Raw genomic sequence first — 17,557 nt, 5'->3', positions numbered from 1 at the left:
AATTCGGAAGAATACTTTGAAATTTGCTTTAATTGTCAACCACTCTTTATAGTTTATACCAGAAAGAAAGAATTTTATTTTTTGTCAACTACTCTATATACCGTTAATCTTAATCGCATAACTTCTAGTTACTTCTTAGAGCAAATGTGAATTGTGAAATCTTTTTTTTTTCTTCGCGAATGTTTATTTGTATACTTTAAATCTTATAGAAAAACAGAACATAACTTAATTAAGCAGATGTTATACAAGGATTCTAAATTTTCATTATTTAAAAAGTGATTAAAATATAAATTGTTCATCCATCGCTGAAACAGAATTGAAGTCACATTGGAAATATGGGAATGTCACTTGACATGCATAATATTAGAGAAGTTCATAACCAGATGAACATTATCCAACCACCGCCGAATATTATTTAAAATTATATATAGCCTTTCGTAAGTAAATTTAGCGACCTTTATGTTTAGCTAGCGAAGAGGTTAATGATTGATAAAACTTTGTCGCTAGTTGACGTTGTCTTATGTAAGTGAAAGAAGTGACTAGTTTTCAAAAGTCGAGAAGTGACTAGTATTGACAACAAAAGTGAATAATTATTGATAAATAATGAGTTATGTGACTTGTAATGGTAATGCCTACTGCGTCATAGTTCTCTTCCATTATGGGCCTGTTCTTTTTCTTATCGCTACTTTAGCGACGGGCGACTGAAAATCTAACTTACTTGATATTCAAGTATATGGAGACTAACACCATTTTTTCCGTGAAAGTACTCGCGCGACTATTATTATCGTTGCTGCATTTTCTGGCGACACTAACCAACACCGGCAACCTTTATAAAAAGAGTCGCAGCGACACCTGAATTAATTATTCACCGCTTGTTGTGCCAGAGTTGACGTTTAATTTTTGGTCGCCAAAAGGAGTCGCGGCGACATAATAACGAACATGCCCTATTTCTATAAAGATTAGAATCAAATTCTCTTTTTAATTTTTTTTTCCCTTTAAAAAAAAAACAATATTAATGTCAATTTTTGAAAAGGCAAACATCGAAAGCATGTCAAAGAAAAAGAAAAGATTGAAGTCCATTTACATTTTTTATTTTTCTTTTATGAAAGAATATAACATATAACAACTTATTAAAAAAAAAATAAACTGAAAACATGGTTAAATGCATCATACGCTTTATCGTTTGTCTTAAATTCTTAACCACTATACTCTTTGGGGTTTTTTTTCCTTTTCTTTTCTTTGACATTGTCATGAACAATGGGTGTGGTACTATTTTGGGATCATAACGTTATGCGCTGATTAAGTTCACTCAAATGTGTGACGTGGTCTCTGCTCTGTTTCCCTAAATAATTTAATTAGCAGAAGGAGTCACTGGTGATGCCCAAGGAAGCAAACTTTTCTCCTTTCGGGTTTTTGGTTTGAAGAAACAAAAGCCATGGAGTACAAGTTCTATCTCAGAGCAATAACAACTAAAATTTTAGCTTCATTCTATCAATGTGCGGCAAACAATCCTTATGGGTTATGGCTTAGCTTCCCCATGCTTCGAGAGATACCCAAGTAATGGTTTTCTTCTTTTTTTTTTTTTTTTTGGTAGAAGTAGTTGTTTTCTTCTTCATAAAAGAATATAAATTACTTTAATTCATATACATATACATATATACTATATCGTTTGTTTTCACATGATATATATTTCTTGCATAACGTTATACAATTTTCACATAATAAGAAAACTTTAAAATTTCAAGTACACCTTTAATGAAAAAATAAAAATTATAGAGATAAATTTAGTACTTATTTCAAAATCTTCATTTAAAAAACACAAGAAAATCTTTGTTAAATCATAAAAAAAACACTTCTTATGAAAAGAAAAGGAGTAATACACTACTAATACTTAGAGAACACTTATCCCCTCTTTATTATTTCAGAAGTACACGACTTATTTTTGGTAGACCATATAATAGTTATATATGGATCATTAGTTGGTTATAGAATTGACATATTAGTAATTTAAGTATAACATTTGATAATCTTTCGATATTTACGGGTCTACTTTGATTACTGTTAGATCCTATATTGCTTATTTATCCAATTATTCATAATTAATTATTAATAATAGCAATAGCAATGAATCCACTTTAAATCTAATCCGGAATAATAATAGCATTTGAAGGAATAAAAGATGATATACACAAATGAAATAAAAATATTTTAACTCGAGAAATCTTCCGAGTTCGGTAACCGTAAACATAAAAACCGTGATTTTTGTTAAAGTAAACAATATTTCGATCTTACCTAACAATATATACCCTACCTCTACCACTATAAGAAATTAAATATATACTGTTGAAGGAAATTAAACAAATTTAAACATCTCTCGATTTAAATAGGATTAACTCTGGAGACTCCTTCGATGGCTAAAAATATCATACCTTAAAATTATTATTTGTAATATCATAATTTAAAGTTATATGTACTTCTTTCCTCACAAACAGATGCATATCTTATTTACATATTCCATTATTATTTACCAATCAAAATGTAGTTAGTTTTATGATAAAATAAGTTATAAACTTATAATTCGGTTTAAATCTAAAATGTTAAGGTTATATGATGATATTGTTTAATACTAAAAATATATCAAATAAAAATATTTAAATTTGTTGTATAAAATAAAATTTAACTCGTGCTAAAGCACGGGTATTAATCTAGTTAGTTATACTAGTCTATACACATATCATCTTTTCCAAAAGTAAGTTTACACACAAATTTGCGGATATAAAGATGTTTGATTCTCCACTAGGGGTTCTCCTTAATCCTTATGACTAAATTATGTTTAATATGATTATGATTAACTCTAAACCAATATATATTGATTACATAACAAAACTAGAACATAAGAAAGTGTGTATACAATATTAAATAAGCAAATAAAGAGTGAAGAATAACAGTAATATTTAGTTTGTTATCTGAAAAAATTATTTATTAGTCTCATATACTTGGTGGAACCTAGCTAATGGAATAAACAATAGTTTAATTTCTTGGGAATTCGAATTTCTGAATCGATAAATTTTAGTGGAATATATATATTGGAAAAGGTTGCTTGAAGACTATAATATGTTCTTATACTATTACATGATTTTTCTATTATGATGTCTCTAGTATGTACTTTTGTTTTCCCTTATTTGGTCCATTTTGATGATGATTTTTTTTTTTTTTCAACAAGTGATTAGGTCAAACGAGCCAATTGGGAGGGGAAATTGTTTACAAATAAGACATGATGCGGAGAACTACGCGCGTGCCAGTGAATCCGCACTTACATTCGCATTTCTAGAAATAAAAGATAAAGAGAAGGATGAAAACTCTTCCTTGTCAATCTTGATGTCGTCAAGGTACGCCGAGAAAGCTGGCCAGTCCGCAGGAGAAGACACCATCTTCACCAAGTCTGAACAGTCTGTAAAGAACGCCACATCTCTGAAATCATGTCCGATCATGCACCGCATCGCCCAAATGAAAGCTTCTACTTCTACATGTAAGGGAGAGAGACTATGTCGGAAATTAGTGGCTCCTCGAATCGGTGGCGTATCCTGAAACGATGAACAAAACAATCCCGCACCAGCGAGGGGATCACCCGCTTTCCATGATCCATCAACGAAACATCGATACCTCGTAAAAAACATAGGAATATTATCGGTGGGCAACCGCTGTCGGGGGTGTGGAGCGAGATTGGTAGGGGTCGAAACCATACTATCACTCTCCTCCTGAGCCTGCTGCCACGACAAGGCCTCACCTTCCGCTACCCTGACAGTATCCGCAGGAGACTCAACAATATTATGATAAACCTTTGCATTCCTTGCTTTCCAAATATACCACATAAGCCAGGGAAACATAGATATCTGAGAGGCCGGGTTATTGGCGCCCATAAAATGATCCATATTTGCGTACACGGACTCAGTGGAAAAAGAAATGGCCCCAACTGGTACGTTTGCTAAAGCCCAAGCCTGTCGAGCCGGAGGACAGACAAAAATGGCATGATTAACCGTTTCCTCCTCGGCACCACACTGAGCACAACCCAGGTCGCAGGCAATGCCCCGCTTTCCAAAATTTGCCGATACCGAAATACACCCCGATAAATGCCCCGCTTTCTCAAAACTTTACTATTTTTTAAATAAATATTTTATATTTTTACCTTTCATTAATAACATCTAAATTAAGGGGGTGTATTCACTTTTGACATTTTAATTGATTTGTGTAAAATTTACAAATCCTATGTTATTCAATCATGAATTTTTTAAAAATATTAAAATTCACTGTTATTGAACTGATGATTTAAAAATCTACTTTAAAATCTATTGTTATTCAAAACAGTTTGTGGATTTAGATTTTAATGATTTTTAGGGATTCTGGAGGATTTAAGATGATTTGTTTCCTTTGTTTAGGGAGTATTATTGGATTCTAATTTATAAATAATTTTGAAGACTGAACAAAATCATAAGTGAAAGATTTTTAAGGATTGCTAGAAAGTAGTCTATAGTTTTGTTGTTTACTTTTCAAAAATCTTGTAAAGTACTCCAAAAAATCTCTGTATTTTTGTGATACTTTCCATAACTTTATTTTGTGAAAAATTATATAAAATCATGAATCAATAACATAATAATTGAATTCATTAACCATCCTAGATTTTTTGTTTTAATAAATAAACATAACTCAAATTTGTTAAGATTTTTAATGGATTTTTACTAATCACAAACAAGTAACACTAAAATTTAATAGAGTTTAACAAAATCTTGATCTAATAACAATAGATTCTACATAACATTTAAATTCTTTAAAACTCTATTCAAATCTCAAATCAATAACTTCCACTTAGTTAAAAATACAGAAATCCAAATCTCATGGTTTTAGGTAGGATTTGAAATAATTTTACAATAAATCATATCAATTTCCCTAAAATCTATTAAAATTCTAAATTTCATAAATTCCATAAAATCCTCCAAAATTATGGTTTCAATACACACTCCATAAACCTATCAAATGTACACTTAAAAAAACTCAATTAAACTCAATTAATAAATATATGAAAATCGATCCTAACATATTTGATTAAAAAATATTATCTTACTGTTTTTATTCATTTTTGGTGGGATATTTCGATGAAAAACTCCCAATAGAAATGCTCTTAATTCTTCATATATCTTAAGAAAAAAAAAAACTAACGCTTAATTTCTTAAAATCCTTAAAAACATCATAACGCAAACATCAAGGAGGAGACTAAAGAATAGTATTTAACAGTCTAACTCTATATTTAGGAAGAGACGACGAGCGAGATCACAAAAAAAAAAAGTAAGTTAGAGTTATGACTTATACATAAGCGAGATCTTAAAAAAAAAAACCATAACGGTATTTGAAATCTCACCAGTTTTTTTTCTCCTCTCTCTTCGGTGTCTCATCACTTCTGTTCAGGTCTCTTTATCTCTCTTTCTCCTTCTAGAAACTCTCTAAGATTCTCATATTCTTACAGTCTGGATTGTTTTGTTTCTCATTCAAGAACGCGTAATCAAATTTTGATATCTCTTTCTTTACGCTATAAGCCTTAATTATTATATAAAGCCTTCTCTATATTTTTTTTAATTATCTCCCTTCATCTCATAGATCCCGTGAAAGTTTTTATTATACCTATAAAGTCTCTCGACTCTTTTTTTTTTTTTTTTTTTTAATGTTCCTATAGGATAATTATGGAAACAGAAGAGGAAAGACAAGAAACAATGGAGGAGATCAAACCGATGAAGAAGAAGAATGATGGTGGGAATCAGAAAGTGTCGTATATCAAACTGTTTTCTTTTGCCGAAAAAGCCGACGTAGTTTTGATGACCGTCGGGACTCTCGCTGCCATGGGTAACGGCCTTACTCAGCCGTTAATGACTCTTATCTTCGGCCAGCTCATAAACTCCTTTGGTACCACCGATCCAGATCATATGGTTAGAGAAGTGTGGAAGGTTAGGGTTTTTTTTTTATAGTATAGATTATCTTTTTTATTAATTAGTTAAATTTGGGATCTGGTTAGATCGAGCCGAGTCAGATTTTCTTGATCAAGAAATACGACATCCATGATTTAAGGGATTAGGGTGAATATTATTCTTGATTTTAGTGATCATTAAAAAGTTAATAACGATTCTTGATTTTTGATTTCAGTTAAGGAGGCTCTCAATTTTTTAGATTAACCTATAGTATAAGAAAACGTTTAACAGAACAAAGAAGATTAAGCTATAGTAATTTTTTATGTTGACCAATAAAAAGGAAAGAAAAATATAATTTTGATGAGAAAAATTATGATGTAACTTACTAAATAGGAAACACACTTTAATTTCTGCTTTTAAAAATTCATTGATTGATATAATTATACTTTATTTTTTATAAGTTACATGAAATAAATATGCATTAATGGAGTTTACTGTTTCCTTTGTTTAAAAGATATGGACAAAGATACTGTTTATTTAGCCTTTACTTTAAAGTTAAAGACTGAAAGCAACTTTAGTTTTTTTTGGCGTGGAACATAATCAAATTTTAGTGACTATAATTCCATTAATCTTCCTTCCACGTTTACAGGTTGCTGTAAAGTTTCTTTACCTTGCAGTATACTCTTGTGTCGTCGCCTTCCTCCGTAAGCTTTTACTACTCTCTGTTTTTTTTTCTTTGCCCTAACTTGTGTTCGGAGTTAACAGTTTCTGCTGCAAATTCTTCAACAGAGGTCTCATGCTGGATGGTTACTGGAGAACGTCAATCCGCCACAATTCGTGGTCTATACCTGAAAACGATATTAAGACAAGATATTGGCTACTTCGATACGGAGACAAACACAGGAGAGGTCATCGGAAGAATGTCTGGAGACACAATTTTGATTCAAGACGCCATGGGAGAAAAGGTTTTTTATTAATTAAATACAATTAAGGAATAAATGATTTCTTGCGATACAAGATACCAAAAAAACTGTTGGTTTTGATGCACAGGTTGGAAAAGTCATACAACTAGGAACGACTTTCGTTGGAGGATTCGCGATTGCATTTATTAAAGGGCCGCTTTTAACGTTGGTTCTTTTGAGTTGTATCCCTCTGCTTGTGATGGCAGGTGCAGCCATGTCTATGATCATGTCTAAAATGGCTAGCCGTGGTCAAGTGGCTTACGCAGAGGCTGGAAATGTAGTTGAACAAACCATTGGAGCCATTAGAACAGTGGGTTCTTCTCTTTCTCCTTTCCATAACATTAATCTCCGTGTCATTAGATCAAATCGCTGTTTTATTTTTTCCTTAGGTAGTAGCGTTTACCGGAGAGAAAAAAGCAACGGAAAAATACGAACGCAAGCTCGAGATCGCTTACAAGACTATGGTTCAACAGGGTTTGATCTCTGGTCTAGGCCTTGGTACATTGCTAGGCGTGATGTTTTGCATTTACGGTTTAGCGGTTTGGTATGGTGCAAAGCTAATAATAGAGAAAGGTTACAATGGCGGACAAGTCATCAATGTAATTTTCGCGGTCTTGACAGGAGGAATGTGAGTTAGAGATTCTAATCCCTCAACTTGACTCATTGCATACAATCTTACGTGTTTATCAAGCTACCTTGTCTTCTCAGGGCATTAGGGCAAACATCACCGAGTTTGAATGCTTTCGCCGCAGGAAGAGCCGCAGCTTTCAAAATGTTTGAAACGATCAAGAGGCGTCCAAAGATTGATGCGTACGATATGAGTGGTTCTGTTCTTGAGGACATTAGAGGAGACATTGAGCTTAAAGATGTTTACTTCAGGTATCCGGCAAGGCCTGACGTTCAAATCTTTGCTGGATTCTCGCTCTTTGTACGGAACGGCACGACGGTGGCTCTAGTGGGTCAGAGCGGAAGCGGTAAATCGACGGTTATCAGTCTAATAGAGAGGTTCTATGATCCGGAATCAGGACAAGTTTTGATAGACAACGTTGATTTGAAGAAGCTTCAGCTCAAATGGATAAGAAGCAAAATCGGTTTGGTTAGCCAAGAACCTGTGTTGTTTGCGACCACAATAAGGGAGAACATAGCTTATGGGAAAGAAGATGCGACTGATCAAGAGATTCGAACTGCAATTGAGCTCGCTAACGCCGCTAAATTCATTGACAAACTCCCACAGGTGCCTTAAATTTTCAATACGAAAAATATGATTAGAAGGGATTTTGTACTCAATGCTCTATGTTTGTAGGGTTTGGATACAATGGTAGGAGAGCACGGGACGCAAATGTCTGGTGGACAGAAACAGAGGCTAGCTATCGCTAGGGCAATTTTGAAAAACCCTAAAATCTTGCTTTTAGACGAAGCAACAAGTGCGTTAGATGCAGAATCCGAACGTATTGTTCAAGACGCGCTCGTGAACTTAATGTCAAATCGTACTACCGTTGTGGTTGCTCACCGGTTGACCACAATAAGAACCGCCGACGTAATCGCCGTTGTCCACCAAGGAAAAATTGTCGAGAAAGGTATTAAAGCTACCGTGTGCTAAACGTTACCTATTTTGAAAACGGTATTGTGCACTATAAGTAATCGATTGTGAATATTTTTTAGGGACTCACGATGAGATGATTCAAGATCCCGAGGGAGCGTATTCACAGCTTGTTCGTCTACAAGAAGGATCAAAACAAGAAGCTAACGAAACAGAGAGACCTGAAACAAGCTTAGACGTGGAGAGATCAGGAAGTCGTAGGTTATCATCAGCGATGAGAAGATCAGTTAGCCGGAATTCATCGAGATCGAGCAGCCGCCACTCTTTCTCTCTCACTTCCAACTTCTTCATACCGGGCGTTGGCGTTAACCAGACCGAGGAGATCCAAGATGAGGAAACAACCGTGAGGCACAAGAAAGTATCATTAAAACGGCTTGCTCGCCTCAACAAACCGGAACTTCCTGTTTTATTGCTCGGGTCACTTGCCGCAATGGTTCACGGAACGTTGTTTCCCATCTTCGGTTTACTGCTTTCGAGCTCGATCAATATGTTCTATGAACCAGCAGCGATACTGAAGAAAGACGCACGTTTTTGGGCGCTGATTTATGTCGCTCTTGGTGTAGCCAATTTCGTCATGATCCCGATCCAAAACTATTTCTTCGGTATCGCTGGAGGAAAGCTGATTAAACGCATCCGATCAATGTCGTTTGATAAAGTGGTTCATCAAGAGATCAGTTGGTTCGATGACACATCAAATTCCAGGTACAAATATACATAAACGCGTATTTTTGTATGTTTTAAATTCTAATACTATTAATTTGCGTTTTGTTTCAGCGGTGCGATTGGAGCGAGGTTGTCCACGGATGCTTCAACAGTGAGGAGTTTGGTAGGAGATGCATTGGCGTTAATAGTACAGAACATAGCTACTGTAGCCACTGGGTTGATAATAGCGTTTACAGCGAACTGGATGCTAGCTCTCATAGTTCTTGCTCTCTCACCATTTATTGTCATCCAAGGATATGCTCAAACCAAGTTCTTGACCGGTTTCAGCGCAGATGCTAAGGTTTACTGTAATAATGGTCACAACATTTTTTGGTTCGGTTCCGGTTTAGTCACAATTTCAATTTACTGATTGATTTTATTTTGGTTTAGGCGATGTATGAAGAAGCGAGTCAAGTGGCGAATGATGCAGTGGGAAGCATAAGAACGGTTGCATCTTTCTGCGCAGAGGAGAAAGTGATGGATTTATACCAACAAAAATGCGATGGACCGAAGAAGAACGGTGTTCGGTTAGGTCTTATGAGTGGTGCGGGTTTCGGTTTCTCTTTCTTTTTTCTCTATTGCATCAATTGTGTATGTTTCGTCTGCGGTGCGGGGTTGATTCAAATAGGTAAAGCCACATTTGGTGAAGTCTTCAAGGTAAGAAGAAGAGAAGCATTTTCTCGGTTCGGTTTAGTTAAAATCCGGTTTGGTTTAGTGATTTCTACTTGATTTAATTTTCACAGGTTTTCTTTGCATTGACGATCATGGCGATTGGAGTATCTCAAACGAGTGCTATGGCACCTGATACAAGCAAAGCTAAAGACTCTGCTGCTTCCATTTTCGATATCCTCGATCGTAAACCGAAGATTGATTCTAGCTCTGATGAAGGTACAACGTTGCAAAACGTTCATGGCGATATCGAGTTCAAACATGTTAGTTTCCGGTACCCGATGCGACCGGACGTTCAGATATTCCGTGATTTATGCTTGAGTATCCCTTCCGGAAAGGTAAAAAAACAGTCTTTTTACCCGGTTAATTTCGGTTTTGACCGGTTTAAGATTTGGTTATTGGTTGGTTTTTTTCAGACCGTTGCACTTGTTGGAGAGAGCGGGAGCGGGAAATCAACGGTGATAAGCATGATTGAGAGGTTTTATAATCCGGATTCAGGAAAGATTTTGATCGATCAGGTGGAGATTCAAACATTTAAATTGAGTTGGTTAAGGCAACAGATGGGTTTGGTTAGCCAAGAACCGATTCTGTTCAACGAGACTATCAAATCAAACATAGCTTATGGTAAAACCGGTGAAGCCACAGAGGAAGAGATTATAACAGCAGCAAAAGCGGCAAACGCACATAACTTCATCAGCTCGTTGCCTCAGGGTTACGAAACGTCCGTTGGAGAGCGCGGTGTTCAGCTATCTGGCGGTCAGAAACAGAGGATTGCGATCGCTCGTGCCATTTTAAAAGATCCAAAGATTTTGTTGCTTGATGAAGCGACGAGTGCGTTGGACGCAGAATCTGAGCGTGTGGTTCAGGATGCGCTTGATCGTGTTATGGTGAATCGAACCACTGTAGTTGTGGCTCACCGGCTCACGACGATCAAGAACGCAGACGTGATCGCGGTTGTGAAAAACGGAGTTATTGCTGAGAAGGGAAGGCATGAGACACTGATGAAGATTTCAGGTGGTGCTTATGCTTCTCTTGTCACTCTGCATATGACTTCAAATTAAGAGACTTTTGACTGAAAGAGAGAATTTTTAGATTTGATTCGTTAATTTTGTTCTGTTAAACTCATAAATTTGAGACAAACAGAGTGGGTTCCAAATGTTATTGGATGAACAAAAAATCTTTGTGGTCAAGTCAAGTTACTAACTCCTAATTTACCTTTTTGTTATTGTTTCCCTGCAAGTCATAGGATTATTTAACTTGAAGCTTCTATATATATATTTTTAATCTGCAATAAGAACACTCTTCAATAGGGCACCAATGAAACATTTTTTTTGGAGGTAAACACTATTTGGATAAACAAATATGAACAAGAGTAGTATATTTTTTTTGGCAGAAATGACTGAACGAAAACTAAGTATTTCAGACACAAATGTAAGGAAAAAAAAAATGAAAATCTTTGAAGAAGAGTCTCAGTAAACTTCAGCAGCAAAGTTGTTTGTAGGAAGTCTCTGTCGTTTCTCAATGTAAGCCATAGGAAACCAACCAGCTTTGCCTTTGCATTCTCCTTCAGCCCAACCGGTTTGGCTCACCTGAGAATACGAAAGAAAATCAGCACACAGAGTTAAGTTTCAAGCTCTCTCACTGCAAAGATTTAGTTCTTTGATTTTGGTAATAACATGTGAAACCTTGCGGACAACGACGTAATCTCCTTTGTTCAAGTCTAGCTCTTTCTCTGACGCAGCGGAAAACGGATGGACAACCTATCGAGGGAAGAATATATTGAAAAGAGTCTTTCTCTTCGTCTGAGATATGCAATGATGATATTACGAAAGGTATAAAAACTTACTTCAGCTAAAAAGTATGATGTTTTCTCTGAGCCGTTCTCTGTTGGAATCGCAGGAGGAGCAGATTCTTTGTGTTGTTTCTCAGTTACCATCTAAGAAACACAGTAAGGCCGAAATGTGTAAGCTTTTAATGAAATATAGATATGAAAACGATTCATCCATTACTAACCTCTGCTTCAATGTCACTAAGGATTGCTGCTATTCTCAAGTGATAATTTTTCTCCCCTTCAACCTAAAATAAGCAATACGGTAAATACTAATCTTTATAAGACACAAAATCCAGTGTGTATGTATATAAAACATACCATAGCCACAAGCCTCTGGAAAGTGAGTCTATGTTGCTGTGATTCAACAGCGGCCAATGCAGCAGTTGCTTCTTTACCAAGAACTGCCATGTTTGCCTTAAGCTCTTGCATCTTTGCTTCTGCTAGTTGAAGCTTTGCCACATTTTCTGGAATCGGGGCTTCTCTTACACGTGCCTGCCTTCTAGAGACTTCTGTTGCCTGTTTTGCTTTGAAAGTTTTAACTCACATTACAATATAGCCAACAGCATCATAGAACTTAGATTTTAAGAAGATTACATGTGTCTCTGCTTCTTGTCTCATGCGGCTGTAACGTTGAGCAAGATGACGAGCATCCTCAAGAGGAGAACCGGCAACCATAGCTCTAAGAGGATCCAAAACCTTAACGCATTTAACAAAAAGGTTTACTCTTGCTATCTAAGTAGCATACTAAGATTAAGACAGGATAATTCTAGCCGAACCTGAGAAGCCAAAAGCTTGTTGAAGTCTTCCTGTTCTTTGTCTACATGTTTCCGAGCATCACCGTATATAGCAGCAGCCTTGGCTAGAATATTCTCATCAATGTTCTGACTATTTTCGTTCCCATACCTACAACAGTCTTCAGACAACTTGGTTCCTGACATCAAATATGACAAAACAAAAACCTTACAAATGTGTCATATAGTAATTTAGCCAATGATAGGTAAACGTAAAGTAGGTATTCAGAAGAAACCTGCTTCAATGTGTCTGAGCCCGATAGTGGTAAGTGTCTCAGCTGCTTTAACTATTTCTCTCTGGAACTCCTGAAAGTGCAAATAACATATGTTTGATGATATTATGCTAAGATGAATCGTACTGAACCTTCTCCCTCACACAATCAGCTCATATAAACTGTGAGATCAGTCTCAAGACAGGAAATGCCATAAACATGTAGTCAATATCTGAAGTAAGATAATAAGTCAATTTGAGTCCTAACCTTTGCAGAACGAGTAGAGCGGTACAGCTTATCGAGCTGATGATGCCTTTGCATTTCTAGCTCATCAATCACCATTACATCTGAGCTTTCATAACCAGTCCCACTGAACTGCTTGATCACAGCCTACATTTCCAAAATTTACCACAACACCAACACATATCAATGAAATCATCACCAAGACTGTTAAAAAGCAAACAACAACACTCTATAATAGTAATATACAAATCAAAGTCCTTAAAATCATCTATTCTAACAACACGAAATTGGTATATGCAGCTTGTAAGATCAAACACTCTCTGGAATTGAAAGAACACATTCTCCAAAATTAGCAATAGTCGCAACGAAGGAACTAAATTGGGATGCGTTTCGCTGAATCAGTAGAAATGAAATTAGTTGTGGTGATTAAAGAAGGTAATTACCAGTTGCTGCTTTGCGACTTGATCCCTGAGCTTACTCGCTTGTCTTCTAAAAGCATCCATTGTCACTTCGCCCTCTCAGATTTTACCCCAAAATTGATTTTACAGAAAACAAAAAGAGGCAAGCTTGAGAGTTGAATTGGGAGATCTCAACTTCGATCAGACTAGCTTAGAAACTTACAAAACAAATCAGATCTGACTCAAAATATCTTCTTCGACTCGATGTATCACTAATTGATTATCCTCTGAGAAAATCACACACACACATCGATCTGAGCCGAATTGGGTCGGGTCGGGTCGGTTCGGTTCGAGAAAGGTTCCAGTGAATTTAACTGAGATTGAACCGAACCGAACCGGTCTGGAGCGTTTGCGATTGAATAATTAAGGAAGATGTACAATAACATCCCCCAAGGCCCAAACGAGGCGTTACCTATTAGTTACGTTACACGATAATTAATGTGATTAATTAATTAAAGTAAGTAAAGGTAAATAACGAAATTAGAGTATCTGACATGGCCAACTCAGAACCACTTGTATAATATTGTCCCCACAGCTCCCATATCATTTGTCCTAACTGCCATAACATAATAATAATAATCTGAAATGACAACCTATACACTACCGACCTATGTTGCATGGAAACGGAAACGGATACGCGGAAACGAAACGTTTCGGAAACGAGAAACGGGTTTTTTCAAAAATGAAGTAATGGAAACGTGTAGGAAACGTATATACAAATATATAGATATATAGATATATATATATATATATAGATATATAGAGAGATATAATAAATTTCCAAACATAAAAACCATATTAAAAAAATCTGAAACAACACAAATTCAAAACATAAATATTAAATAGTTTAATTAAAAGTAAAACTGTAAAAAAAATAAACGTTCAAAATCAAATTTTTTGACCAGCATTGTCATATATTTAGGGATCTTAACGTTTAAGGTACTAATTATATTATATTTTTTGATCATTATATGTATCATGAATTCTTATATTTTCAATTTATTTATTTATTAAATTTTGAAATTATAAAAAAGAGTTTCCGTCGTGTTTCCAAAACGGAAACGGAGTTTCCATCGTGTTTCCAAACAGAGATATTTAGGAATCGTGTTTCTGTCACTTGTTTCCGAGTTTCCACGAGTTTCTGTTTCCAAAACGTTTCGGAAACGGGAAACGCACCTCAAAAAGAGTTTCCATGCAACATAGCTACCGACTACAAACTCCAGTGAGATATTTTACCTTATAATCTTTTATAAAAACAAATTTTTTTTTTTTTGTTAAAAATCATGCAACAATAATACTAATTTAAACATGCTAAAAAAGAAGGTAAAATATTAAAATTTATCACCCAAAATTGCAATATTGACTCTAGTTAATTAATAACCTATAGTAAGGCGAAATTAACTCAACTCACGACCATTTGGTGCCTATATTTTAGAAGTTATAAATATTCACGATCGCGTTAATAAATATACCAAAAGTTGTTGTAAAGTTTATTTTTATTTTTATTGTAATAAAAAAGTTGTTGAACGAAGATATATTTTTGTAGGATCAAACATACTTTACTTTCGTTTATTTATTTTTTTGTTTTTGTTTTAATTAGTCGATTTCAAAAAAGTGTAAGATTATCTGTTTGAACTAACTTTAGGAAAAAATCTATTAGTGACTAAAATTAATGACTAAATCTAAATTAGTAAAAGCGGAACAAACGCGGAAAATAAATGAAACAAACGCGTAATCAATTATAGTGATTTTATTTTGCAAAGTTAATATCAATAAAACGAGAAACTAGAAGAAGAAAACACCCAAAAAACTTTCCCACTTCTACCATTTTGAGTTTTGAAAAATAAATAACACAACAAAAAAGACTCCATTTTTATTCTTCTTCTTTCTTGTTTTACAGAGAGAAACAAACCCCAAAGAGACAAGCCACGATCCGCCATAGCTGTTAGAGATCCCCACCAAAGAAAAGAAGAAACACCAAAATCATGCCTTCAGGTGCTAAAAAAAGGAAAGCAGCTAAGAAAAAGCAAGAAGTAGAAGAAGCATCTTCTACTCAAATCAATCTCAAACCCAACAACAACCATGGTATTGTTTAATTCCTTTTTACAGCCCATTACACTCACTACTTTCTCTCTTTTGTCTCTCTGTCTGTTTTCTCAATTATTCAATCTCACTACACACGTTTTGGCTACCTTTCTCTTGTTTGTTTCTATTTAGCTTCGCTTTAATCTCAGCACTTTTACTCTTTATACAGTGGTTTCTTCAAGTTTTGATTTTTTTTTTTTAAATTATCTGTGCTCACCGATCCAAACAAAATGGGTATCCTTTTAACTTCCCTTTTACGCTCAAAATTTAGGGATTCAAATCTGTCAAAAAATCTGATCTTTCGGTTTGTTTTAGTATGTTCTGCTTGTTATTTCATCTGGGTTCAATCTAGTTTTCGGTTTGGGATTTAACTTAAGGGTAGTTTTGTTTTGAAGTTGTTATGATCATAGTTGAAGTTGTTTATCTCTGATGCTTCGGTTTGATTAGTAGCTGTTCCAGTTTTGTTTGTTTCTTTCTCTTTTGAAGTTTGTTTCTTTTGATGGTTGTTAAGTTTTGATCTGAATAAAGACAGTGTTAAGTCACTATGGTAGTGATACTGATTGGATTTTGTAAACCGATGTGCTAGATTCAAGAAGCCAAGGCGAAAGGGAGAACGATGATGGTACTGTTAGCTCTCAGAAAAACTACAAGAAGTCAGGATCGACAGAGGAAGATGCTATCAGAATCGAAAAGGATACTGATGAGCGCATAGAGATCACTGATTCAAGTCATGATCATGACAAGAGCTCTAGTAGCAGCAGTAGTGGCAGCAGCAGCTCGGATGATGAGTCCAGGGAAGTTAAGAAGATTGATGATGATAATAAAGAGACTGGTGATTCTGTTCCTGAAGTGATTCCTGTGAGTTCTGTCCCAGTTGAACCTGTGCCGATTGCTGGAGATGCTCCGTTTATGGGGTGTACTGCTAATGCGATTGTTGAGAATACCGGTTTGTTGGATTCAGCTACACCTAGTGATCCCAACTCTGGAGAACTGGTTGTAATCTCGCATGTTGATACTTTAACTGACGAGACTCCTTTGCCTAAACCAACTGAGATTGCCCCTGAAGTTTCTCTTGCATCTGATGAGATTAGGCAGGCATCTTCAGGTGAAACCGACTCTGATGTTAAAGAAAACGAGGGAAAGACATCGCCTCTTCCAGAATCCAACGGTGTCCCTGAAGACAAAAGAGAGTCTGATGTTGTCATATCTCATGAGGAAGAGGTTTTTTATTGTTATCCCTTTTCTTCATCCTTTTTTATTGCTTATGTTACCAAAAGGACTAAACTCAGTTTTTCTCTCAGGCTCCCGTGCGACCAACACATGGAATTGCGCAAAGAACCTCATGGTTAAGTTGCTGTGGCTTGTTTGATGTGGTCACTGGATCCAGTAGATAAACTCAGGTAACCTCTCTGTTTGAATTGTTGGTTGCTTAAATCTCTTTGCTTTGGTGAACTTCATGAGTCTATACATATATGTTTCTTAGTTTATGGATAAGAACCAATTCAAAGCATTTCTTTTAGTAGCACGAGTTGGTTATACATCAATGGTACTGTCAAGTAAACTAGCCTCAATCCTGCAGTTGCTGTCTGAAAAATCACATCTCTTTGAGTCGTTGATGAGTTATATTCTATCTAATGACAGAAACAGTGTGTTGCCTATAAACTCGGAAGGTGCAGATCACGGCTAAGGATTCTCAGTATCCTCTATCGAGTACCTGTCAAAGTTCAGTAACTTGATGAAAGAATGTCTATCAAATCACAAATTTTCGCACATGAAAGAGTACTCTACTTCTAATAGACATGTGTACTACAGTATCTGCTCTTTATATAAGTTTTTTACAGCTTCTTTTGTAGTTTTTCTTTGTTTGTCTTCCGTTTCGATATGTAAGATTCCTCGTCTGTCATTGTCTTTGTTCTCTCAGGTTATGAGACTTTGAGACTGGTTAGTGTTTATGGTGAACTTATTATGATTCATGTTTATTACGTATAATAAGACCGGGTTTATGGGATTCTCGGGTTTCAACTGAAGACTCTTTCGCTCTAAACAAAAC

The 17,557-nt window shown here is 35.5% G+C and overlaps 4 protein-coding genes across 7 annotated transcripts; 2 read left to right on the top strand and 2 right to left on the bottom strand.

Moving 5' to 3' along the window:
• Positions 1–3,287: 3,287 nt before the first annotated feature.
• Positions 3,288–3,932, bottom strand: LOC147930523 (uncharacterized). Its single transcript, XM_087476912.1, has one exon. The coding sequence runs from the start codon at positions 3,930–3,932 to the stop codon at positions 3,288–3,290; it is 645 nt and encodes a 214-aa protein (XP_087333038.1).
• Positions 3,933–4,794: 862 nt separating this feature from the next.
• LOC104731731 (ABC transporter B family member 9) lies at positions 4,795–11,178 on the top strand. Of its 2 annotated transcripts, XM_087479010.1 has the most exons (14): positions 4,795–4,902; positions 5,307–5,340; positions 5,726–5,993; positions 6,604–6,658; positions 6,744–6,919; positions 7,005–7,226; positions 7,306–7,544; positions 7,625–8,150; positions 8,220–8,493; positions 8,579–9,218; positions 9,291–9,519; positions 9,609–9,875; positions 9,962–10,225; positions 10,304–11,178. In XM_087479010.1, exons 1-14 carry the CDS (start codon positions 4,893–4,895, stop codon positions 10,946–10,948), a joined length of 3,849 nt encoding a protein of 1,282 aa, XP_087335136.1. In that variant the 5' UTR covers positions 4,795–4,892; the 3' UTR covers positions 10,949–11,178. The 2 variants fall into 2 exon arrangements, with proteins under 2 accessions (XP_087335136.1, XP_010449508.2); XM_010451206.3 differs by lacking the exon at positions 4,795–4,902 and having other exon boundaries at positions 5,267–5,460.
• Positions 11,179–11,327: 149 nt separating this feature from the next.
• LOC104731730 (SH3 domain-containing protein 3) lies at positions 11,328–14,030 on the bottom strand. 2 transcript variants are annotated; one of them, XR_015574868.1, is made up of 10 exons: positions 13,408–13,698; positions 12,989–13,111; positions 12,746–12,815; positions 12,495–12,649; positions 12,313–12,414; positions 12,037–12,242; positions 11,901–11,963; positions 11,734–11,823; positions 11,573–11,647; positions 11,328–11,476 (listed from the first exon to the last, which is right to left on the bottom strand). XR_015574868.1 is itself a non-coding variant. In XM_010451205.3 (10 exons), the coding sequence occupies exons 1-10, from the start codon at positions 13,465–13,467 to the stop codon at positions 11,357–11,359; spliced, it is 1,056 nt and encodes a 351-aa protein (XP_010449507.1). In that variant the 5' UTR covers positions 13,468–14,030; the 3' UTR covers positions 11,328–11,356. The 2 variants fall into 2 exon arrangements, 1 of the variants encoding a protein (XP_010449507.1); XM_010451205.3 differs by having other exon boundaries at positions 12,037–12,234; positions 13,408–14,030.
• A 1,099-nt stretch (positions 14,031–15,129) lies between these two features.
• LOC104731728 (uncharacterized) lies at positions 15,130–17,515 on the top strand. 2 transcript variants are annotated; one of them, XM_010451203.3, is made up of 4 exons: positions 15,130–15,507; positions 16,094–16,728; positions 16,809–16,907; positions 17,149–17,515. In XM_010451203.3, exons 1-3 carry the CDS (start codon positions 15,408–15,410, stop codon positions 16,899–16,901), a joined length of 828 nt encoding a protein of 275 aa, XP_010449505.1. In that variant the 5' UTR covers positions 15,130–15,407; the 3' UTR covers positions 16,902–16,907; positions 17,149–17,515. The 2 variants fall into 2 exon arrangements, with proteins under 2 accessions (XP_010449505.1, XP_010449506.1); XM_010451204.3 differs by having other exon boundaries at positions 15,451–15,741.
• The last annotated feature ends 42 nt before the right edge of the window (positions 17,516–17,557 follow it).

Source organism: Camelina sativa, chromosome 12 (genome assembly GCF_030686135.1).
Source record: "Camelina sativa cultivar CO46 ecotype springtype chromosome 12, ASM3068613v1".
NCBI lineage: Eukaryota > Viridiplantae > Streptophyta > Magnoliopsida > Brassicales > Brassicaceae > Camelina > Camelina sativa.
This window is presented reverse-complemented; position numbering and strand designations above follow the sequence as displayed.